Source organism: Pongo pygmaeus, chromosome 11 (genome assembly GCF_028885625.2).
Source record: "Pongo pygmaeus isolate AG05252 chromosome 11, NHGRI_mPonPyg2-v2.0_pri, whole genome shotgun sequence".
Lineage (NCBI taxonomy): Eukaryota > Metazoa > Chordata > Mammalia > Primates > Hominidae > Pongo > Pongo pygmaeus.
The window spans coordinates 29,376,523-29,402,441 of NC_072384.2; the positions used below are offsets into that span (position 1 = coordinate 29,376,523).

At 34.4% G+C, this 25,919-nt stretch overlaps 1 protein-coding gene across 3 annotated transcripts in view; it reads right to left on the reverse strand.

Annotated features, from left to right (window-relative positions):
- DPP10 (dipeptidyl peptidase like 10) overlaps positions 1-25,919 on the reverse strand; it is a 704,745-nt gene that overhangs the window by 9,002 nt on the left and 669,824 nt on the right. For all 3 annotated transcript variants that reach the window (XM_054478149.2, XM_054478150.2, XM_054478151.2), the window contains 4 exons: positions 25,613-25,667; positions 532-631; positions 222-280; positions 40-112 (listed from right to left, as the gene is read on the reverse strand). In XM_054478149.2, the coding sequence (XP_054334124.1) occupies positions 40-112; positions 222-280; positions 532-631; positions 25,613-25,667 (287 nt within the window). The remainder of the gene's footprint in view (positions 1-39; positions 113-221; positions 281-531; positions 632-25,612; positions 25,668-25,919) is intronic.

Here is a 25,919-nt window from a genome sequence, read left to right on the forward strand (position 1 = left end):
CATATCCTATCAAACAGCAGCAGCAAGTATAATACTTACTGTCGGCAGTTCCATGAATTATTAATATATTTTCTTCTTTCAAGCCATGAACATTATGTAGCACACTGGCTGCCTAGAAAGGAAAATACAAATATCTGTATCTATAGATCTAAATAAGCAATTTAACTAATTTTTTTAGAACAAAAATACTCCTCTTTCTTTGTTATTTTCAAATTAGTTACCTGGTAAGTGCTTTCTTCCTTCGATGGCATCCCAAGGTATCTTTCAGAGAAAGCTGAGGCTGTGACCCAAGAAAACAGACATTCAAGAAGAAAATACAAACTATTTGACTAGAATATTTCATTAATTTCTTCATTTTACATTTAATTGTCATGCTTTAGTAAAATCAGCTGAATCAAGGAGGAGATTAAACAGTTCAAAACAGGCTCTAATAACATATGATCAATGAGCTCAATTGAGCTATTCTACATTGGGCTTTTGTTTTCTACAAATCAATACATTATATTAGGTCAGTCTGTAGAAAGTACTCACCATACAATTTCAAGTCTGTGATAGGTGCAACCACTGATCCACATTTAAAAAGCTTTTCATCTGATTTTAAGATCATTGATGCAATATAGCCACCATAACCCTGGGGGGGGATATATACATATATATATATATAACACACACACATATTTATATATAACAACTATGCCTGGAGATATTTTTAGCTTTTGATCAATGTTTGGTACCGTACATCATATCAGAATGTCTCAGGTTTGAAAAAAAAAGCCAAAATCATTTTGTGCAATTAAGTTTTTTGAACATTTGTTTAAATTGTTATATAACAGCTGTTTTAATAAGCCTTAAGTAAAATATAAAATTAATTACATCACCAAATGTCAAATATTGCTCCATGATTTCATACTATACATCTGGAAATTGCCCCAAATAATTTGAGGTTAGGGAAATAAAGCACTTATTAAATCACATATAATTTTCCACTAATTTAATATATATATTTAATAAAATATTGAAATAATGATTATGTAGAATTAAGAAATAATGAAATTTTGAAAATAGATCATCAAAAATATAGATTGTTTTAATTTCTTATAGAGTTCAGAACATGTCACCCCAAAATAAGGCTGCAATCAGACTATTTCACCCGAAATATGCCTTTCTGGCTCAGGATTATTTTGAGCTAGATATTTTGAGAAACTGCAGACACAGAAAGAATACTAAAAACAAGGCTGGAAGTTTCCCTTTTGTAAGATAAATTTATGTCTATAAAGGAAATTTATAGACGTTTTCAAGGGTCTCTCTCTCTCCCTCTCTTTCTGCACCAGGAAGAGAAGAATAACTACATAACCGAAGACTCAATCAATGGAGAAGAAATGGACTTCACTATGCATAACAAACTTTGCTTGTGTTTTGCTTTTCCTGGTCATCTTTCTTAACAAAACCTTTCCTACATCCTTATGTGTTTGTTTCAGAGAATGACAGTGTTTGCATCTAAGGTATAAGACAATTCTTTAAGATCTACTCTAGAGATCTGCCCATTTTTCTTGTTTCTATCCCATGTACAAAGGAGGTATTTATGTTATCAAGCTTCTGTTTGTTTTTCTGTTGGTGTTTTTCTTTTCTTCTTTTTTTTTTTTTTTGACGGTGTCTCACTCTGTTGCCCAGGCTGGAGTGCAGTGGGACGATCTCGGCTCACTGCAAGCTCTGACCCCTGGGTTCGTGCCATTCTCCTGCCTCAGCCTCCCGAGTAGCTGGGACTACAGGCGCCGCCACCATGCCCGGCTAATTTTTTTTGTATTTTTAGTAGAGAAGGTATTTCACCGTGTTAGCCCGGATGGTCTCGATCTTCCGACCTCGTGATCCACCCACCTCTGCTTCCCAAAGTGCTGGGATTACAGGCGTGAGCCACCGTGCCTGGCTTGTTTTTCTCTTGTTAATCTGCCTTTTGTTACAGGGAACCTTAGCTAAAACTCATGAAGAGTAAAGGAGAAAATTGTCTTCTCTATATTCCACACAACTAAGTTTTGGAAAGCAATGGGATATAATGAATAATATTCCCAGATAGATGAGTTAAATTATTGTTTTAGTTAAATTTTGAATACCCTCTTGAAATGTTTTTTAATAAATCAAGATGTCCAGTTTTCTTTTGTAGCCCATGATCTGACTAGAAAAGTTCCAGAGGAGATTTTAATAATTACAGTAACGCTGAAAAAAGTAAATGACCTACTGAGTTATCTGTTTTAGAAATTAATTTTCAGCCCTACTCTCAGTAATGTTCTTTATGCTACTGGAAATCAGAACATCTTGGGAGGTATTAAAAATATTAATATTCAGGCCTCAATCTCAGAAATTCTGATGCAGTTTGTTCATGATGAAGTCTACTTTTGAAAGATTTTCAGATGACTCAAGTGTGGTCCAGGTTATAGTTTTATTGTCATTGTCACTAAACTCTTGAAGTAAGAAATAAAGAATTTCATTTATGTGTATTTGGAGCATCATTTAAAAATTGGTACATAAAAGTTCAAAATGCAGTCATTCATTACTGAATGGACTGAGATAACATATATTGTTCTGGTACTGGAATATTTAGATAGTACTCAGAAGCTTGAACAAAGCTTTAACAATTAGTAACTGAAGGAAAGAAAATTATCCTATATCGATATAAGCCACTTCAAAGTGCCTTTGCTCATTCTCATTGAGAGAGACAGTCTTAGGCCAGCAAAATCTGGAAGTAGCCCATTTTAAATTTTCCCTTGGGTAGGTAAATGTATTAACCTACCTAAGAAAGAAAAATACAAGGGTGGGGTAAGCTATGCAAAGCAAGAAAATAAATAGCTAAAGGCTGAATATCCCTTATCTGAAATGCTTGGAGTCAGAAGTTTCAGATTTTGGATTCTTTTAAAATTTAGGGATATTTACCTATACATAATTTGTTATCTCAGGGATGAAAACTTAAGTCTAAACATGAAATTCATATATGCTTTAATATACCTTATACACACAGTCTGACGGTAATTGTATACAATATTTTTAGTAATTTTGTTCATGAGACAGTTTTAATGGCATTTTTGACTGTGACCCATCAAATAGGATCAGGTGTAGAATTTTCCATGCGTGGCATTATGTCGGTGCTCAAAACATTTTGGATTTGGAGCATTTCAAATTTCAGATTTTCAGATTAGGTACGTGAACCTGTATCATAAAGCAAAAGTGGAAACAGCTCTTGAAAGTGTTGTCCCTAGAGGAAGCATTTCCAGTATATTGTTCCCAGTTCTCTGTCATAAAGATGGGCGAAGGGTGTTGCAGCCAAGAGATTTCAAGTATTTCCCATGGGCAAGACTCTTCCCATAGTGATGAATGCATCACACATCTTAGCTGATGCATGCAACTTTTCTGGTTCTATTAACAATACCATGATGGCCAAGCAAACTTTCAGCTGATTATGATCTGTTTGTTTATATAACCTGAAAACATTGACAGAATAGTCGTATATCTGAATAATGAATATTCCAGTCCATAAAAGCTTGTGTTAGATTTAAATAATATATATAAGATGACATTATATGTTTTTGTTGGTTTATTTTATTTATCTCAGTTTCACATGTCTCTCGTAGCCTGATTATCTCTAGGAATCAAGAATAGTGCCTTCCAAAGGAGGGGTAGATCCCAGAACAATGCTTCTTAACTTGTAAGTTAATTCAAATCACTTGAGAGTGTTGTCAGCATACAGATTCAAATTCAGTAGATCTGGGGTGGGACCTAAGATTTTGCATTTTTAATAAACTCTCAGGGGACCTCTATGCTGCTGATCTACATAATATACAACAAGTTATTACTGCATAATTGTATAATAAAAATGCCTACCGGAAACATCTTCTTAGTTCCAGCCAACGTTCCCTAGATGAGTGAAGCTTTAAAAAAAAAAAGTGCCAGTGCCCGCCCCCCCCAACCCACATTCAATCACAATCTGTGGAGAATGGGCACCTGATGGATCATCCCATGTGATTCTTCAGTGAAACCAGGATTGTAAATTATTGCTGCTATACAAGGAGTTATATTTTACTATTTTTGTAAATATGAAAATTTGGCATTTAATGAAGTCAAGTATTTTCTAAGTGTTAATGATAAATGATAATAAAAGCTGTTGAATAAAATTCTATTTATAGCATTTAAAATTGAACCACAAATGCTTCTTTAATTGATTTTTAAACAAAAATCAACACTGGCAAAAATTAGAATAATTTTTTTTTTTTAGACATGGTCTCACTCTGTCACCCAGGCTGAAGTACATGGCACAATCTCTGCTTATCGCAACCTCTGCCTCCCAGACTTCAGCAGACCTCCCACTTCAGCCTCCTGAGTAGCTGGGACCACAGGTGCATGCCACTATGCCCAGCTAATATTTGTATTTATTTGTGCAGATAGGTTTTGCCACGGTTGCCCAGGCTGGTCTTGAACTCCTGGGCTCAATGATCCACTCGCCTTGGCCTCCCAAATAACTGGGATTACAGGTGTGACCCACCAGCTCCAGCTGAAAATAAATTAAATTTTAATGGCTTGCCTTCCTCTCACCCGTTTTATATGTAATTATAGAATACAATAGTATATCACAAAAGAGTTTTCGGAAAATTTACTTCAGAAGAGGGCAAAAATAAGATATAAGTTCTAGGTAGATAAAAGATCACGCTTTCAACTTTCAAAACAATGCATATCATCAGGTAGATTAAAAAATGGGAATCACCATATTGTCTGTAGTAAATTAGAGTCTATTTTTGATTTAATAAAGATCAAAAACTTCCATCAACAGTATAGGCTGCTCTGTTTTCATTGTGCATTTTATTGGTCTCCCAGTGATCGGATTTTGCTATTCATTAAAATTGTTTTGTCATTCCCATTTGCCAGGCATTTTAGCATCACTTACAAAATTTTAACAAATTTGTGTTATTTTTAAATTTAATTTAGTAAACCTAAAATATAGGAATGTTTCCTTAGAATTTTCCTTCTTAAAAGAATTATACCCATGATGTAGGAAACGAAATTCAATAGATAGAAGGACTTAGAGAAGCAGAGGTGGGGTCTGCAATGCCATTTACTCAAAATTTGTGTTTGCAGTGGCCCCAGGCTTTCAGATGATCTTTAAATGACTTTATGAATATAGTAAAAAGGATACACTGACAGACTGGGATTTTAAAAGAGGTTATTTGGGCCGGGCATGGTGGCTCAAGCCTGAAATCCCAGCACTTTGAGAGGCCGAGGCCAGCGGATCATGAGGTAAGGAGTTGGAGACCAGCGTGGCCAGCATGGTGAAACCCCATCTCTACTAAAAATACAAAAATTAGCCAGGTGTGGTGGCGTAATCCCAGCTACTCAGGAGACTGAGGAAGGAGAATTGCTTGAACCCAGGAGGCAGAAGTTGCAGTGAGCTGAAATCGCGCCACTGCTCTCCAGCCTGGGCGACTGAGTAAGACTCCGTCTCAAAATAAATAAATAAATAAATAAAGAGGTGATTTGTGCGAACTTAAAATTGTGTAATTCTTTCTGAACCATTTCACTTGTGGTACACAATGAATTAATTTGAAATAAAGAATTTTATAAATACAAGATAAATTTTATTACACTATATTATTTTGCATTAAAACTATTAATTCGCTTAACATAATCACTCACATTTTATCACAATACTTAGAATCCTGCCTTGAAGCAGAATTTTAATCCTGCCTCAAGGAGGCAGGATCTTAATTCTACAGATAATGTGTACTGAAGCTTTAAACCTTAGAAGTGACTCAAGCTGGTCTCAAACACTGAGAGGCCCTCCCTCAATTGAAAAGATACAAAACTTTACATAACAAATAAATACCTCCCTAAGTAAAGCTTTAAGAAGCTTTCATATTCATTTACATTTTTAAATTTGTTTTATTTTCCTCAGATATCCATAGTTCTTACCTCCTTACATTGCCTTCTCTTAGTTCAAACATGATCTCCTAGTGATACCTTTCCTTATCTCCAATCTAAATTTGCCACATTAGCTCTAATCCTGGCCTCCTTATTTATCTCTCTTCTTTATTTTTTGGAATCAAACTCTCACCATCTGACATTTTATGTATTTCACCAATTATGTTTAGTTTACATGTTTTCCATATAGCTCTTCTCACTGAACTAAATTCAATAAAGAAAGACTTTTCTTCGGTTCTTTGACCACTGTATTTCCAACACTTCAAAAAAAGTTCTGGGCACATACTGCACATTCAATAATGTTTGTTGGATGAATAATTTTTTTTTTTTTTGGCCTGGTAATCACAGTGATATCAGTTCTAAAAAAAAGTTTATAAGACAATTAAACTTAATTTCAGTTCTTGTGATAATTTTTTTTTTTTTTTTTTTTGAGACAGAGTTTCGCTCTTGTTGCCCAGGCTGGAGTGCAGTGGTGCGAATTGGGCTCACTGCAAACTCTGCCTGCTGGGTTCGAGCGATTCTCCTGCTTCAGCCTCCTGAGTAGCTAGGATTACAGGCACTCGCCACCACACCCAGCCAATTTTTGTACTTTTGTAGTAGAGATGGGGTTTCACCATGTTGGCCAGGTTGTTCTCGAACTCCTGACCTCAGGTGATCCACCCACCTCAGCCTCCCAAAGTGCTGGGATTACAGGCATAAGCCACTACTCCCGGCTGTGATTAATGTTTTTAAAGAAGCTATGCCAATAAAATTTTGCTTCTAGGAGTTTTATTTTATATTTAGCACTTACACATAATTCTTTAAAAAAATTAAAATTATTATATATTAAATGAGGTTAGGTCCTGAGGATAATTATTCAAACTAAAGTTGCTTAATGTCTTCAATCAAGTCATACCCATAATTACTAAATAATAAACACATGGCCAGCTGAAAGCTACATATGCTATTATCATAACCTTTCCATTATCCCAACAAGCTAGTTAGAAAATAACACTGAGAAAATGACACCATTTACAATAAAAATTAAAACACACAAATAATAAGCAATACTTAGAAAAAAAAACAGCAGGAAAGAGATTTGGCATATTTTAAGAAAGCTATAAAATTCTACTAGGATATATAAAAAAGAAATAAAAGAAATGTACTGTGCATATTGTCTGACTCAGATAAAAGCTACATCTGTTGACTATTTTAATTCTTCTTAAATTATTATAACTGTTGAAACAAATTTTAATTAAAAAATTCCAGTTGAATATTTTGGGAGAACTTGAAAGAAACAAAGATAATAGAACAGGTGAGCCAAGAATATTTTCAAAGAGAGAAGTAAAGAGTGAAAATTTCTTCTAAAAATATTAAAATGAGTTATAATGAAGCATGTTATAATTAAAAGACTGTAAGATTAGCATAAGAACAGAAAGACAGAATTCAACAGAAATAAACCCTGAAATGAATGAGAACCGAATACTTAGTTGGTATCACTGTTAATCTTGTTGATTTAGTCAACCAATGGAGCTAGGAAACTGGCTAGCTATTTAAAACTATATAAGTAAATTCTCACCATACATCATAAGGGCTATGCATCTCTCTCTTCTCTATTAAACTCAGATAAATAAAGAGAAAACATAATAAATACTCATTTAGCCTTTTGATAGAAACAGGACATCTAAATAATAAAATCACTGGAAGAAATTACCCAAGAAAGCTTTTGAGAAGAGTTTGCCAAGTTTTAGAACTTCCGTTTTTTGACTCATCATGTGCAAATGTTAACAAAATTCAAGAAGCAGAGGAAATATTTCAAACAAGTGTGAACGGAGACTGCTATCTTTAATATAGCAAAATCTTAGTATGTCAACAAGGAAACAAATATATATTTCAATATATACCAGAAGTCAAAATAAACTAAGCATATATAATGGATAAATGGACAATCCAAAAAGAAACATATAAAATGGTTAATAAATATACAATTTATTTTATTTAAAAGTTTATAATTCTAATGTGATGAAGCAACAGAAATGAGATTTATCCTCCCACATGAAATGACTAAAAATATAGACAAAATGTATAAAATAGAGGTTTTTAGGACATTGGACATTGAATGATGAAGGACATTGATCCCCGAATGATGAAAAACAAACACATCAATCCTAGGATTGTTACAGCTTGCTACCTTGAAGAATGAAGTTGAGGCACAGCAGAACTATCTGAAATGGAACATACAAAGAAATGCATGCTTTTTTAAAAAAAAATTGAACAGCATATTAGTGAGTTTGGGGACAACTTCAAGTAGCCCAATCTACATATATTTATTATCCCTGAGAAAGTGGACAACAAAAGATATTTGAAATAATAATAACTAAAAAATTTCCAAATTTGTTAAAAACACTTAACCTAGATAGTCAAGAAATTCAATAAACTGAAGCATAAGACATGTAAAGAAAACTATACCAAGGCGTATCACAATGAAATTCATTAAAATTAATCATAAAGAGAAATTATTAAAAGCATCTAGAAAGAAAAGATGCATTGTACACAGAGGAACAAAGTTAAGAATGATGGCATATTCTTATTGAAAAAAATGCAAACCAGAAGGTAGTAAACATCTTTACAGTATAGAATAAGAAATGTCAACCTAAAATTTTTTGCCCAGAAAATAATAAAATATTTAAAAGATTAAAGTGAAATAAAGACACATCAGAGCTTGAAGAAAATATTACTTGCACACCTGGAGTAAAAGGTAACTTAAAGGATGTTCTTCAAGCAGAAGAAAAAGTGAGACTAGGTGGAAATCTGTATCTACACAAAGAAATGATGAACACTGGAATTGGTAGTCACCTGGGTAAATATATAAACATTTAAACACTATATTTAAATTTGTTTAAAAATAACTCACTTTTAGGCCGGGTGCAGTGGCTCATGCCTGTAATCCCAGCACTTTGGGAGGCCGACGCTTGTGGATCACCTGAGGTCAGGAGTTTAAGACCAGCCTGGCCATAATGGTGAAACCCCCATCTCTACTAATAATAGAAAAATTAGCTGGGCATGGTGGCCCACACCTGTAATCCCAGCTACTGGGGAGGCTGAGGCAGGAGAATCGCTTGAACTCGGGAGGTGGAGATTGCAGTGAGCCGAGATCACACCATTGCACTCCAGCCTGGGCAACAGAGCAAAACTCTATCTCAAAAAAATAAAATAAAATAAAAATAAAATAAAATAAAATAAAAATAAAAATAACTGACTTTTAAATGCAAAAATTATAACAATATATTTTGGGATTTATAACATGTAGCATAAAATGTACGACAACTGTGGCATAAAGGTCAGAAATAGAGAAACAGAAGCATACCACTGTAGAGCATATATATATATATATATATATATATATATATATATATATATACACACATACACACACACACAGTTGCCCTCCTCTGATATATCCCACTTCATATATACGTACATGTATATACATATACATATACATATACATATATATGTACATGTATATATATGTATGTGTATATATGTACACATACATATATACATACATACATAAATACTGGCCTGTTTACAGCTTATTACCTTGAAGAATGAAGTAAAATAATATCACAGGAGGACAACTTTAATTAGTTAAAAATATACATTATAAGCCATACAGGAACCATCAAAATAATGCAGAGACCAGTTATAATTAACAAATAACAAAGCAAATTTAATTATAAAAAATGCTCTTTTAATATAAAGCACACTAGACAAAATTTTAAAGAAACTAAAAGCAGAAGAAATGGAAAGTGTATGGCAAGATGATAGACCTTAATGCAACAATAACAATGATCACATTAAAGGTGAAAGAGCTAAATACATTATTTAAAATCTAGAGATTTAATATGCAGAGTCTGTCAGATTGAATAAAAAAGCAAGACCCCACTGTTTGCAGCCTATAAGAAACAGACTTTAAATATAAATATGTAATACGTAAATGTAAATACATAATTACATAAAAAGAAAAATAATAGAGTAAGATTTATAACATGTTTACAATAATCCAAAGAAAGATGGAGTGGCTATATTAATATCTGACAAAAAAGATTTCAAAGGAAATAATATAACCAAAAATAAAGTCACCCAGGCTGGAATGCAGTGGCATGATCTTTGTTCACTGTAACCTCCGCCTCCCAGGTTCAAGCAATTCTCCTGCATCATCCTTCCAAGTAGCTGGGATTACAGGTGCTTACCATTATGCCCGGCTAATTTTTGTATTTTTATTAGAGACGGTGTTTTACCATGTTGGCCAGGCTGGTCTCGAACTCCTAACCTCAGGTGATCTGGCCACCTAGGCCTTCCAAAGTGCTGGGATTACAGTGTGAGCCACCATGCCCGGCCAAGGTCATTTCTTCACAATAAAGAGGTCAACTAATCAAGAGGAAATAATGATCTTAAGCATGTATGTATCTATACAATAAAAGAGTATGGAAATAAATGAAGCCAAAACTGATAGAACTGAAAGTAGGAAAAGGCAAACAGACAATTATAGCCTTTAAATAAAAACTATAGGAAGTCATTGTTTTGAACGAAGCTACTGTACTAGGCCTCAACGGACCAGACTAAAAATCAAAACGGAGCCACTCATGCTGAGTTTCCATGTCACCAAACCCAATCTGAGTTGTTACTTGACCTTCCTAGAAAGCAGGAGTAAGAGGTTAACAGCCTAATTTCCCAAACAGGCCAGTTTCAATCAGCATGATAATAATGATAATGTCTGCTTTAATTCTGACAACAAAATGTAACCTCAAGTGACCTGATGTTACTAGTTATTTTTCTACTGTTCCTGCTTTACAAAGTCACTTTGAAATGACCAATCTGCTTTTTATTTTTTGTTACTTCTTTCTTTAGTTCTTTTCTATCTATAAAACCAGCCTCTTCTGCCCATTTCATTGGGACACTTTTTCTATTTGATGGAATGAAGTCTTGCCCAATTCTAGAATTGCAAATAAAGCAATTAAGATTTTTAGACTAAATTGTAATTTTGTCTTATGGCATAGCCAAAGATTTCAACACCCTCTTTCATTACTTGATAGAAAAAGTAGACAGATAATCAGTAAAGAAACAAAAAGCTTGAATAATATATTCAATCAACTTGGCTTCATTGATATTTATAGAACATTCTATATGTGAAATTGAGGTAAAGACTTTAAGATAGAAAAGGTTTGAATTGGAGTTTGAAAAAAGGATAAAGTTTGGATATCCAGAGGGAAAGGGAATTCCAAATTGAAGAAAGATTATGAAATAAGTTCAATTCAAATGTCTCTGCAACAAAAAAGTCAAATAAAACTGAACTACCTTGACAAAGCATACAGTCTGACTTAGAAATGAAAACAGAACACAAATGAATGTAATACATTACATGCTGGTAAAATGATTACAAGAAGTTACTAAAAAGTGTTCTATGAGTACACAGGAAGGAATAGTGTTTTCTAATGGGAGAGATTGCGTGAATGGTTAATGGAGGAAGGGACACCTGAATAGGGCTTAATAAGAGATAGAATTCTAAAGCAATATGTAGGCTTAGAGGCTGTTAGAAAAAAGTAAAAAGTCATGAACAAAGACACTGAGGTAGAAAGGTGGAATGCACACTTATAATCAAAGAGATTTCAGTTAAACTATATTGCAGAAAATGCAGTTGGAAAGTAAATAACAGTAAATGCAGTTGAAATATCATTAGGTCCCATTTTACATAATAGTTGCAACTTTTAGAATTTAGTGAATACTTGTAAAATATTGAAATAAAATTGGATGTAAAAAGACAAAAGTTGACATCTATGCTTTTGTACTGACTGAAGTTTTTCTTCTCTTTTCCTCTAGTATCCATGTAATAGGTTTAGAAGGTAATTAATTCAAGCAATGCTTTCCTGGTGTTTATAGGACTAACATTTTAATACATAGAAAACAGATAGTAGTATTGTCTAAAAAATATATATTATTTGACCAAAGAATATTCTTAGAAATACTATCATTCTATTCCTTAATCACTTTACATAGTTAAAGAACACTGATTAGAATGGATTAGAAAGATTTGGAACCAACCCAAATGCCCATCAATGATAGACTGGATAACGAAATTGTAGCATATACACACCATGGAATACTAAGTGGCCATAAAAAAGAATGAGATCATGTTCTTGGCAGGGACATTGATGAAGCTGGAAGCCTTCATTCTCAGCAAACTAACACAGGAACAGAAAACCAAACACTGCATGTTCTCACTCATAAGTGGGAGCTGAACAATGAGGACACATGGACACAGGGCGGGGAAAATCACACACTGGTGCCTGTTGGGGAGCGGGGCACAAGGGAAAGGAGAACATTAGGACAAATACCTAATGCATACAGGGCTTAAAACCTAGATGATGGGTTGATAAGTGCAGCAAACCACCATGGCACATGTATACCCACGTAACAAACCTGCATATTCTGCACGTGTATTGTGGTACTTAAAGTAAAATTTTAAAAAAATTAAAAATAAAAAGAATGTGCCTCACAGGCATCCCCAAATCCCAGCTCCTTATTAAACATTTCCATACTCAAAAACAAAAAATTAAACTAAACAATTATACACACGACAAAAACATTGAGCATCTTTTTAAAATTTCATAATTTTGGCTTTATGGAGGTGTATATATATCAGTATGATATATCTCAGAGTGTAAGTTTAGTTTTTGCTGGTAAAGTCCATAGTAATGAATGAAATTATTTAGCTAGCTAGATATAGATATATATCGTCATAAAAACATGGTAAATCTTAGACCAAAAGGAGAAAAAGCAGAACCTGGAAATTCATTCAAATATTAGTGAGTGTAAAGAAAAGAAGTTGACTAGAAATTGCAAATTCGTAGAACTAGAGCTGCCAATCATCTTTTCTTTCCTTGAGGGAATATCTCAAATGAATCACATCACTTTTTACGTTGAGATTTAACCTAGCCCAGAATCTTACAAGGTAGACTTGTTTTAGCCTCATTGATGAGAACAACATATTTATGGCAGTTTCTTTCCCAGCATTAAGTGAAACAGATACTCCACTTGATCCCTCAACTAAAGAAAACCAAAGTAAAACCAACCAACCAACCAAATAAATAAAACACAAATATAAGTTGGTGGCTTTAAAAAAAAGGCACAACCCCCAAACACTAAAAATGAAGCTCATAAATCCACAAAAGCCAAATACAAACTGAAAGCTGGAAACGTGAAAAATAAAGAAAGCATGAAACCAATGTTTTATTCACATGCTAAAGACTTTGACCTTTCGTTCTAATGGCTTCTTTGGTGGATGGCGTAAACAAAATCCACAATGGGTCTAAAGGAGACCCTAAATAAATCTAGATCCCAAAAGCATTGTCTAAATGTGACAAAAAATAAAAGCCCATGCTGCATAAAAGAGATTGGTGAAATGTTTTACATTTTTATTCCTGTTATGAGCTTGTACTGAGCTAATAAAAAATAATTAATATTGACTAAAAATTTGAGCCAAAAGTCCACACTTGGTTTGTGTGGTCCCAATTCAGCATACACAATTAAAAATAAAACATAATACATAAATACAAATGCAACAAAAGCATCAAAGAATCCCCATAGATAAAATTCCAAGAAAGATAAGCTCATCTACAAGTAAATAAATAGTACACAAGGAAAAGTATCACCATGACTGAGAGACAGCAGAAATAACAAGCAAAAGAAACAAATACTCAAAAATAAAAGATATTTGTTTAATAAGATGTAAAATATCAGATAATGATGCTAAATATATTTTTAAAAATACACATCAGCAAAGCAAGAGTTAAAATATAGCTAAATATTTTTATAGAAAGCTCAGTGAAACTTCTAGTAACAATTTTTTTAAATTTAAGCAATGAATATAGAAAACCATTAGTCACATATGAAGAGAGAATTATTGGACTATAGAACCAAGTACAACACAGAATTAAATACCAAAAGGCACTAAGAAAAGTTTATAAAATAACCATGTTAAAGTGAGATTTTAACACATTTTTAATAAGTGTTTAAGGAGGATGAGAAGTTATGACAATATTCTAATAGAAAATTGATAATTTTCTAAAATTGACAGAAAGCACCAAAACATAGATTCAGAAAACCCAATACAACCTAAACATGGTTAATGAAAAAATATCTATAACTATGCACATACTAGAAAAAACATAACACCAAAGAAAATTATCTTTTAAAAATATGAAAGCTTCAATATTGCTTAGATGTCAGTTATTTCTTTGCCAGGTGATTTATAGATTCGATATAATTCACATAAGAAATCCCTATGGTGTATTTTCTTTTTAGAAATGATACAAAATCATTCTAAAATTTATAAAGAAATGTAATACATCTAGATGAGTCAAAAGAACTTTGAAAAAGAAGAATAAAATGGAAGAACTACTACTATTTGATTTTAAGATACTACTATCTGATGTTAAGGTATGATATAAGGATGAATTTCATAGTATGTCAATTATATCTCAATTAAAAATGATAAAAAGGGGAAGGAAGGAATAGGTTTGCAGTTGTAACATGCTTTCTGTGATTTAGTAAATTTTAATATGAAAGTGTAAGTTGCACAATCTGAATGGTCAACAAATCAGTTATGTTAAAATATACCTATATGAAGCAATAAACACATGAAAAGGTGTCCAGTATTATCAGTTATCAGTAAACTACAAATGAAAATAAAATAAATCCCACTATTCATCAGTTGTGGATGATTTTAAAAGACTGATGATATTAAGTGTTGGCGTAAATGTAGAACAAATGAAGCTCTCCTATATAGTTCCTAAAAAATAAAATACAAAGTATGAATACTTTCAAAAAAGTATGGAAATTCCTCATACAGGTAAACATGGAATTACTATGTGACTTAACAATTCTACTCTTATGTATTTACAAATAAATATGAAAATATATGTTTACACAAAAACAAGCATACACATGTTTATAATAACTATACACAAAACTAAAAACAATGCAAATGTTCATCCATAGGTGAATGGATAAACAAATTATTTTATAGTCATACAATACAATACTTCTCAGCAATATAATTGAACAAACCAAAATTATATTTAGAAAAAAGAATGAAAGAGAAAAAAATAATCAATTCAAATAAATGGAAGACAGAAGAAATATAATAGGACAGATAATGGCACATATAACGAAAACAGTAACATTTAATTTATCAGTAATTAGAAGAAATTTAAACGAATATAATCTTCAACAAAAATACAGAAATTGGCAAAAAGATAAAAACATATTTCTCTCTCTCTCTCTTTGTTTAAAGGGCATACCTAAATCATTAGGAAAGTGCTGAAAATAATAAGGTGGAAAGGCTGATAATAAACATGTATCAATGAAAAAAGGATGTTATTGTAATTTTAATATAAAAATCATCTTTAATGCAAAAAATTAATAGAGATAAACTTGGCCAATAAAAACAACAAAAGATTAAATTTATCCAGAGGACATAATAATTCTGTAGTTGCAGGAATTGAATAATAATAGCCTTAAAATGTACTTAGAGAAATTAATAAGGAGAAATTGATGAGTTCACATTATAAAGGGATACTTTAATGCACCTTTCTCAGGACATAGTGAAAATCAATGTTTATTATTTGAACATCAAAATAGATATGTTTGATTAAATGGACATATATGTAACACTAACACTTTTAGGCACACAAGGAAGTTTTAAAAATGTAAACTAGTACAACCACTATGGAAAACAGTGTGGAGATTCCTTAAAGAACTAAAAGTAGAACCATCATTTGATCCAGGAATCCCACTACTGGGTATCTACCCAGAGGAAAAGAAGTCATATGAAAAAGATACTTGCATATGCATGTTTATAGCAGTAAAATTCGTAACTGCAAAAAATATGGAACCAGCCCACATGCCCATCAATCAACAAGTGGATAAAGAAATTGTGATATATATGTATCACACACACACATACACATATACACACACACACACACACTCCCCATGGAATACTACTCAGCCATAAAAACGAATGAAACAATGGCATTTGCATCAACCTGGATGGAACTGGAGACCATTATTCTAAGTGAAGTAACTCAGGAATGGAAAACCAAACATGGTATATTCTCACTCATAAGTGGAAGCTAAGCTATGAGGATGCAAAGGCATAATAATGATGCAATGGACTTTGGGGACTTGGGGGAAAAAGTGAGAGGTGGGTAAGGGATGGAAAGACTACACTTTGGGTACAATGTACACTGCTCTGCTGATGGGTACACTTAAATCTCAGAAACCACCACTAAAGAACTTATTCATGTAACTAAACACCACCTAGTCCCCAAACCCCTGTTGAAATAAAAAAAAAAAAAAAAAAGAAAGAAAAAAAATCAATTCACTAAACAAAAATTCCAAGAACTCTAATAAGAAACTGATTGGCTCATAAAATGGCTTATCAGGATCAAGTAAAACAAAAAAATTAATTACACAAAATTAAATAATTGATAAAGATAAAAAAATTATTCCCTTCCTAACTCATAAATCAATTGATATTTCAAAATATTTTTGTTTCTTGATCAGTTCTTTGGCCGCAGTTCAATTATAGTCAGTAAGTTAAAGAAAAGTACCAAAACGTGATTTCATTCAATTTGACATGAAAATAATAAGAAAAGTTCAGAAGATATAGACTTATCTTGACAAATAAAGAGATATTTACACAAATTTTAATAAAAGTACTCTATATCTGTACTAGTGAAAAATACCTAAGAGAGCATCTCAAAGGGATTTTTAATTTAAATGCTTATATTTGCTTTTGTTTTGTTTTGTTTTGAGACAGAGTTTGGCTCTTGTTGCCCAGGCTGGAGTACAATGGCCTGATCTCGGCTCACCACAATCTCTGCCTCCCAGGTTCAAGTGATTCTCCTGCCTCAGCCCCCCAAGTAGCTGGGAGGCATGTGCCACCATGCCCGGGTAATTTTTGTATTTTTAGTACAGACAGGGTTTCTCCATGTTGGTCAGGCTGGTCTTGAACTCCCGACCTCAGGTGATCCACCCGCCTTGGCCTCCCAAAGTGCTGGGATTACAGGTGTGAGCCACCAAACCCAGCCTAAATGCTTATATTTGAAGAAAGAATGAAAAACTTATAAGCTAGACATTCAACTTAATAATTGATGAATAAAATGGATATAAAAAGTAGAAGAAAAATAATAATGGCAAGAAGGTAAACTAATAAAGTAAAAAACAAAGATAAATAGAGAACAACCAGCCAGAAAATACAGTTCACTGAAAAAATGGGAGGGATGGAGGAGAGACAAAAAGGGAGAGCACGAGCAATAAAGGAAGAACGTGAGTGCAAATGAGAGCAAGAGAGTGCCCTAGCAAAAGCAAGAAGGCACTAGTAAGTCATAATAGAAATCAAAATGGGACATTACAGCCACAAGTGAAATGATTAAACATATAAGAGGATATTATATATTACTGTTAGTATATATTCTTGAAAAGCTATATGAAGTGAAAAAACATTCTTTTCAAAGTACTAAAGGTGACTCCAGAAGAAATGAAACAAAATCTTAATAGTCTTTTATTGGCTACATAAATGTAAAAACTAATTAAATTTTTAATCCCACACAGAAAGCAATGGCTCCAAATGTCTTTATAGTCTAGTTCCAATTTTAAACAAATTTTTCCAAGGAATCAGTATAGCAAGAACATTGTTTTCCAACCCATTTTATGAGTTTAGCATAACCTAATTTGAATCTGAAATCAGTGCATTTCAAGAAAAAAGAATCACAAGGTCTACTGAATCTTAGGATAAACAGTGTTTTTTATATGGTGAGAAAGTCAAATTTTAATTTCTAACTCAGTCACAGATATGCATATTTGTTTGATTGACCTGGAATGTTTTTTCCATTTAAGATGAAGTCATTCATATTTTTACTTGTTTGTATCCTATGTCACTCTTTTAGTTTTCCAGAGTAATTTGCTCTGAGGCACATCAAGTATACAATGACGATTTGGGGAAAAAGATTTTGAACTTCTAAATGTGAATCCTAGAGTGTTATTTTTCCATGGTTTATAGGCTCAGCTTCTAATTTATCAGTGGCTATGGAAAATCCTCTATCGTCTTTGCCCAGTCTTCCTCTCATTCTTATTGCCTATCATTCTTCCAATAACAGTCAACTACTTCATTTCAAGTTCTCCACAAATGCTCCCCTCACTGACACTGTGCATTTGCATAAGACTCTTTTCCTTCCCCTCCACCTGCTGATCACCACTCAGCTCATGTTGCCCTTTTCCATAAGGCATTTTACAACCCTTTGAATCTTCTCCAAATTTCCATGTTAAGGGCAGCCAGAGAGAAAGTTCGGGTTACCCACAAAGGGAAGACCATCAGACTAACAGCTGATCTCTCGGCAGAAATTCTACAAGCCAGAAGAGAGTGGGGGCCAATATTCAACATTCTTAAAAAAAAGAATTTTCAACCCAGAATTTCATAACTAGCCAAACTAAGCTTCATAAGTGAAGGAGAAATAAAATACTTTAGAGACAAGCAAATGCTGAGAGATTTTGTCACCACCAGGCCTGCCCTAAAAGAGCTCCTGAAGGAAGCACTAAACATGGAAAGGAACAACCGGTACCAGCCACTGCAAAATCATCCCAAAATGTAAAGACCATCAAGACCAGGAAGAAACTGCATCAACTAACAAGCAAAATAACCAGCTAACATCATAATGACAGGATCAAATTCACACATAACAATATTAACTTTATATGTAAATGGACTAAATGCTCCAATTAAAAGACACAGACTGGCAAATTGGATAAAGAGTCAAGACCCATCAGTGTGCTGTATTCAGGAAACCCATCTCACGAGCAGAGACACACATAGGCTCAAAATAAAAGGATGGAGGAAGATCTACCAAGCAAATGGAAAACAAAAAAAGGCAAGGGTTGCAATCCTACTCTCTGATAAAACAGACTTTAAACCAACAAAGATCAAAAGAGACAAAGAAGGCCATTACATAATGGTAAAGGGATCAATTCAACAAGAAGAGCTAACTGTCCTAAATATATATGCACCCAATACAGGAGCACCCAGATTCATAAAGCAAGTCCTGAGTGACCTACAAACAGACTTAGACTCCCACACAATAATAATGGGAGACTTTAACACCCCACTGTCAACATTAGACAGATCAATGATACAGAAAGTTAACAAGGATACCCAGGAACTGAACTCAGCTCTGCACCAAGCAGACCTAATAGACATCTACAGAACTCTTCACCCCAAATCAACAGAATATACATTTTTTTCATCACCACACCACACCTATTCCAAAATTGACCACATAGTTGGAAGTAAAGCTCTCCTCAGCAAATGTAAAAGAACAGAAATTATAACAAACTCTCTCTCAGTTCTCTCAGAGCACAGTGCAATCAAACTAGAACTCAGGATTAAGAAACTCACTCAAAACTGCTCAACTACATGGAAACTGAACAACCTGCTCCTGAATGACTACCAGGTACATAACAAAATGAAGGCAGAAATAAAGATGTTCTTTGAAACCAATGAGAACAAAGACACAACATACCAGAATATCTGGGACACATTCAAAGCAGTGTGTAGAGGGAAATTTATAGCACTAAATGCCCACAAGAGAAAGCAGGAAAGATCCAAAATTGACACCCTAACATCTCAATTAAAAGAACTAGAAAAGCAAGAGCAAACACATTCAAAAGCTAGCAGAACGAAAGAAATAACTAAAATCAGAGCAGAACTGAAGGAAATAGAGACACAAAAAACCCTTCAAAAAATTAATGAATCCAGGAGCTGGTTTTTTGAAAGGATCAACAAAATTGATAGACCGCTAGCAAGAATAATAAAGAAGAAAAGAGAGAAGAATCAAATAGATGCAATAAAGAATAATAAAGGGGATATCACCACCGATCCCACAGAAATACAAACTACCATCAAAGAATACTACAAACATCTCTACGCAAATGAACCAGAAAATCTAGAAGAAATGGATAAATTCCTAGACACATACACTCTTCCAAGACTAAACCAGGAAGAAGTTGAATCTCTGAATAGACCAATAACAGGAGCTGAAATTGTGGCAATAATCAATAGCTTACCAACCAAAAAGAGTCCAGGACCAGATGGATGTACAGCCGAATTCTACCAGAGGTACAAGGAGGAACTGGTACCCTTCCTTCTGAAACTATTCCAATCAATAGAAAAAGAGGAAATCCTCCCTAACTCATTTTATGAGGCCAGTATCATCCTGATAACAAAGCCGGGCACAGACACAACAAAAAAAGAGAATTTTAGACCAATATCCTTGATGAACATTGATGCAAAAATCCTCAATAAAATACTGGCAAACCAAATCCAGCAGCACATCAAAAAGCTTATCCACCATGATCAAGTGGGCTTCATCCCTGGGATGCAAGGCTGGTTCAACATATGAAAATCAATAAATGTAATCCAGCATATAAACAGAACCAAAGACAAAAACCACATGATTATCTCAATAGATGCAGAAAAGGCCTTTGACAAAATTCAACAACCCTTCATGCTAAAAACTCTCAATAAATTAGGTATTGATGGGACATATCTCAAAACAATAAGAGCTATTTATGACAAACCCACAGCCAATATCATACTGAATGGGCAAAAACTGGAAGCATTCCCTTTGAAAACTGGCACAAGACAGGGATGCCCTCTCTCACCACTCCTATTCAATATAGTGTTGGAAGTTCTGGCCAGGGCAATTAGGCAGGAGAAGGAAATAAAGGGTATTCAATTAGGAAAAGAGGAAGTCAAATTGTCCCTGTTTGCAGATATGGCATGGTTGTATATCTAGAAAACCCCACTGTCTCAGCCCAAAATCTCCTTAAGCTGATAAGCAACTTCAGCAAAGTCTCAGGATAGAAAATCAATGTACAAAAATCACAAGTATTCTTATACACCAATAACAGAAACAGAGAGCCAAATCATGAGTGAACTCCCATTCACAATTGCTTCAAAGATAATAAAATACCTAGGAATCCAACTAACAAGGGACCTAAAGGATCTGTTCAAGGAGAACTACAAACCACGGCTCAATGAAATAAAAGAGGATACAAACAAATGGAAGAACATTCCATGCTCATGGGTAGGAAGAATCAATATCATGAAAATGGCCATACTGACCAAGTTAATTTATAGATTCAATGCCATCCCCATCAAGCTACCAATGACTTTCTTCACAGAATTGGAAAAAACTACTTTAAAGTTCATATGGAAGCAAAAAAGAGCCCTCATCTCCAAGTCAACCCTAAGCCAAAAGAACAAAGCTGGAGGCATCACGCTACCTGACTTCAAACTATACTACAGGGCTACGGTAACCAAAATAGCATGGTACTGGTACCAAAACAGAGATATAGATCAATGGAACAGAATAGAGCCCTCAGAAATAACGCTGCACATCTACAACTATCTGATCTTTGACAAACCTGACAAAAACAAGCAATGGGGAAAGGATTTCCTATTTAATAAATGGTGCTGGGAAAACTGGCTAGCCATATGGAGAAAGCTGAAACTGGATCCCTTCCTTACACCTTATACAAAAATTAATTCAAGACGGATTAAAGACTTAAACGCTAGACCTAAAACCATAAAAACCCTAGAAGAAAACCTAGGCATTACCATTCAAGACATAGGCATGGGCAAGGACTTCATGTCTAAAACACCAAAAGCAACGGCAACAAAAGCCAAAATTGACAAATGGAATCTAATTAAACTAAAGAGCTTCTGCACAACAAAAGAAACTACCATCAGAGTGAACAGGAAACCTACACAATGGGAGAAAATTTTCACAACCTACTCATCTGACAAAGGACTAATATCCAGAATCTACAATGAACTCAAACAAATTTACAAGGAAAAACAAACAACCCCATCAAATAGTGGGTGAAGGATATGAACAGACACTTCTCAAAAGAAGACATTTATGCAGCCAAAAGACACATGAAAAAATGCTCATCATCACTGGCCATCAGAGAAATGCAAATCAAAACCACAATGAGATACCATCTCATAGCAGTTAGAATGGCAATCATTAAAAAGTCAGGAAACAACAGGTGCTGGAGAGGATGTGGAGAAATAGGAACACTTTTACACTGTTGGTGGGACTGTTAACTACTTCAACCATTGTGGAAGTCAGTGTGGTGATTCCTCAGGGATCTAGAACTAGAAATACCATTTGACCCAGCCATCCCATTACTGCGTATATACCCAAAGGACTATAAATCATGCTGCTATAAAGACACATGCACATGTATGTTTATTGAGGCACTATTCACAATAGCAAAGACTTGGAACCAACCCAAATGTCCAACAATGATAGGCTGGATTAAGAAAATGTGGCACATATACATCATGGAATACTATGCAGCCATAAACAATGATGAGTTCATGTTCTTTGTAGGGACATGGATGAAATTGGAAATCATCATTCTCAGTAAACTATTGCAAGGACAAAAAACCAAACACCACATGTTCTCACTCATAGATGGGAATTGAACAATGAAAACACATGGACACAGGAAGGGGAACATCACACTCTGGGGACTGTTGTGGGGTGGGGGGTGGGGGGAGGGATAGCATTAGGAGATACACCTAATGCTAAATGGCAAGTTAATGGGTGCAGCACACCAGCATGGCACATGTATACATATGTAACTAACCTGCACATTGTGCACATGTACCCTAAAACTTAAAGTATAATAATAAAAAAGAAGAGAATAAATAAATAAATAAATAAATGAATAAATAAATTTCCATGAATGTTTGTAAAAGCTTATTTGGTCCTTTATGCTTATTTATGTGTACAGTAAGTAGAGCACTGAAATACATAGGCCCTAAGCCATTTGTAAATTATTACACGTATCAGGACTTTTAAGGAGTAAAATGTTTCCTACCACGTGTACTTTTTTGTATGTGGTAGAACATTTAACATAAAATTTACTCTATTAACCACTTTTAAACACACTGTTTTGTAGTGTCAGGTATATATTTGTTTCTGTGAAACAGATTTCCAGAACTTTTTTATCTTGCAAATATGAAACTAGACAAAAATTCCAAGAACTCTAATAAGAAACTGATGGGCTCATAAAATGGCTAATCACTAAATGAGAGCACCTTGCTCTCATTTGCACTCACATTCTTCCTTTACTGCTCTTGCTCTGCCTTTTTGTCTCCCCTCCCTCCCTCTCTTTTTTTTCAATGAACTGTATTTTCTGGCTTGGTTGTTCTCTATTTATCTTTGTTTTTTACTTTACTAGTTTACATTCTTGCCATTATTATATATCCATTAAAAAACAACTTCCCTTTTTCCTCTCCCCTCAAATCCTGGCAACCGCCATTTCGCTCTTTTTTTTTTTTCATGAACTCAACCACTCTAGATACCTTACGTAATAAGTAGAATTATACAGTATTTGTCCTTCTATGACTGGCATCTTCACCTAGCACAATGTCCCTAAGGCTTAACAGTGTTGCAGTCTGAGACAGGATTTCTCACTTTTTAATATATCTAGGGTTTCCATTTCTTTGGGACGATCACTTTCTTAGATGTTTTCCTTTAAAAAAAAAAAAAAAACGAAAAACTAACCTTTACTATGAGGGATGCACTTTCAGTTATTTGCTTCTTTGTGTTATGTTGGAGGAGCAATGCTTACAAAATATTTTTGCTTATCTGTTGAATATTGCTGACAACAAGCATAGAATACTGCAAAGGCATGGTACACTGCAGATGTCTGAAGTGGAGAGAGGATGGTCGTGATTTGCACTGATTTGTATTTTACTCATTTGTTAAGTGGTTTTTTATACATCCACCTGTCAGTGTGTACCACTAAAATTTATGCCCCAATTAAACTTACCAGTTATTTTATGTCATGGATCTCTAAGTTACTTATGAATAGTAGAAAATATCATATGTTTAAATCCATGAACACCAAGAATTTGCTTTATTTGTAAACTAAAATAGTTCAAGGTCCCCCTTTTCCTGTCTTATTTTATTTTATTTTATTTTGTTTTGTTTTGTTTTGTTTTATTTTATTTTATGAGACGGAGTCTCGCTCTGTCACCCAGGCTGGAGTGCAGTGGCACCATCTCGGCTCGCTGCAGGCTGCACCTCTCGGGTTCACGCCATTCTCCTGCCTCAGCCTCCCGAGTAGTTGGGACTACAGGCGTCCGCCACCACGCCCGGCTAATTTTTTGGAGTTTTAGTAGAGACGGGGTTTCACCGTGTTAGTCAGGATGGTATCTATCTCCTGACCTCGTGATCCGCCCGCCTTGGCCTCCCAAAGTGCTGAGATTACAGGCGTGAGCCACCGCGCCCGGCCTTTTTACCTTTATAATATATTGTCCACTGATGTGTTAAAAACAAGCTCAATAGGCTGGGCACGGTGGCTCACACCTGTAATCCCAGCACTTTGGGAGGCCGAGGCAGGCGAATCACGAGGCCAAGAGATCGAGACCATCTGGCCAACATGGTGAAACCCCATCTCTACTAAAAATACAAAAATTAGCTGGGCGTGGTGGCACGTGCTTGTAGTCCCCAGGTACTCAGGAGGCTGATGCAGGAGAATCGCTTGAAACTGGGAGGTGGAGGTTGCAGTGAGCCCAGATCGCGCCACTGCACTCCAGCCTCGCAACAGAGTAAGACTCCATCTCAAAAAAACAAAACAAAAAACAAAAATAAAAAACAAACTCAATAAATATCTATATGAGGTCTATTTTCCCACTGTCAAAATAATGTTGAACCTGACATAACAGTTACTGCAATAAGTAAATATCGTGCAGAGAGCACAGATGACGTAATTATGCACACTGGTCATTTCCTAGTTTCTAAGCCTGTGTTTGTTTTCCTAAGATTGCGACACTTGGTAGTTTTTTTCTGTGGAGAATATTCTGCTTCAAGAGATTTATTTGATCAGCTTCCATTTGTTAGTTAGGTATAGGTTTAAATATAACCTCATCAGAGAGTCCTAAATTGACCACTCAATCTAATGACTGGCCGCTTCTGCAGTTACCTTTTATGTATCAGTTTTTCTTTGTTTTCTTTATGAGGCTTATTACTATATGAAACTGTGTTTTTCATTTACCTCTTTACTGTTTCCCCTCTCTGGAACACAAGCTTCTTGAAAACAAACCCCCCGGGGTTTTGTCCTGTTGTTTCTCTACTTCTAATACCAGGTGGCAACTAACTGCCGAATAAATAGTTACTGAATTAATAAATGACTGACTGTATATAATACTAATTATGCTATTATATTTTTAAAGGATAATATGGAGGAATCATAATATAACGAAGCATGTAATTACATATGTATACATACAAACAAACAATACATATATACATGTATATATACATATATTATATATATACATTTCAGACTCTGGAATCCACTTCCTCTGCCATCAAATCTTGCTACAGTGAGGTTTTCCATGTTAATAAGTAAGGAATCCCAGTCAATATGGAACTTATCTGTAACCAACTGGCCTCCTGTGAATGTGTAATAGGATATTACATAACACAGATATACATAGAAAGATAGATTCAGCATTTCTACTATTTACCTTTCCAAAAATGCTTAATCTTTTGGAGTCAATGTAAGGCAGTTTCAGCAAAAATCTGCAATGAAAACAAAAAACAATAGTTATATCTTTGTGAGTTAAATGCATATATAAATATATAGTTGGCATGCATACATACAAAACAATAGCTAATGACTAGAAATGCTTTACTAACTATAGCTCTATTCCTGTATAAGGGTCATATACTCCAAAATCTTGCTACTCAAAGTGATGGCCTAGTAGTTTGGTATCACCTGAAAGCTTGTTATAAATGCAGAAGCCTGGGCCCCATTCCAGGCCTACTGAATCA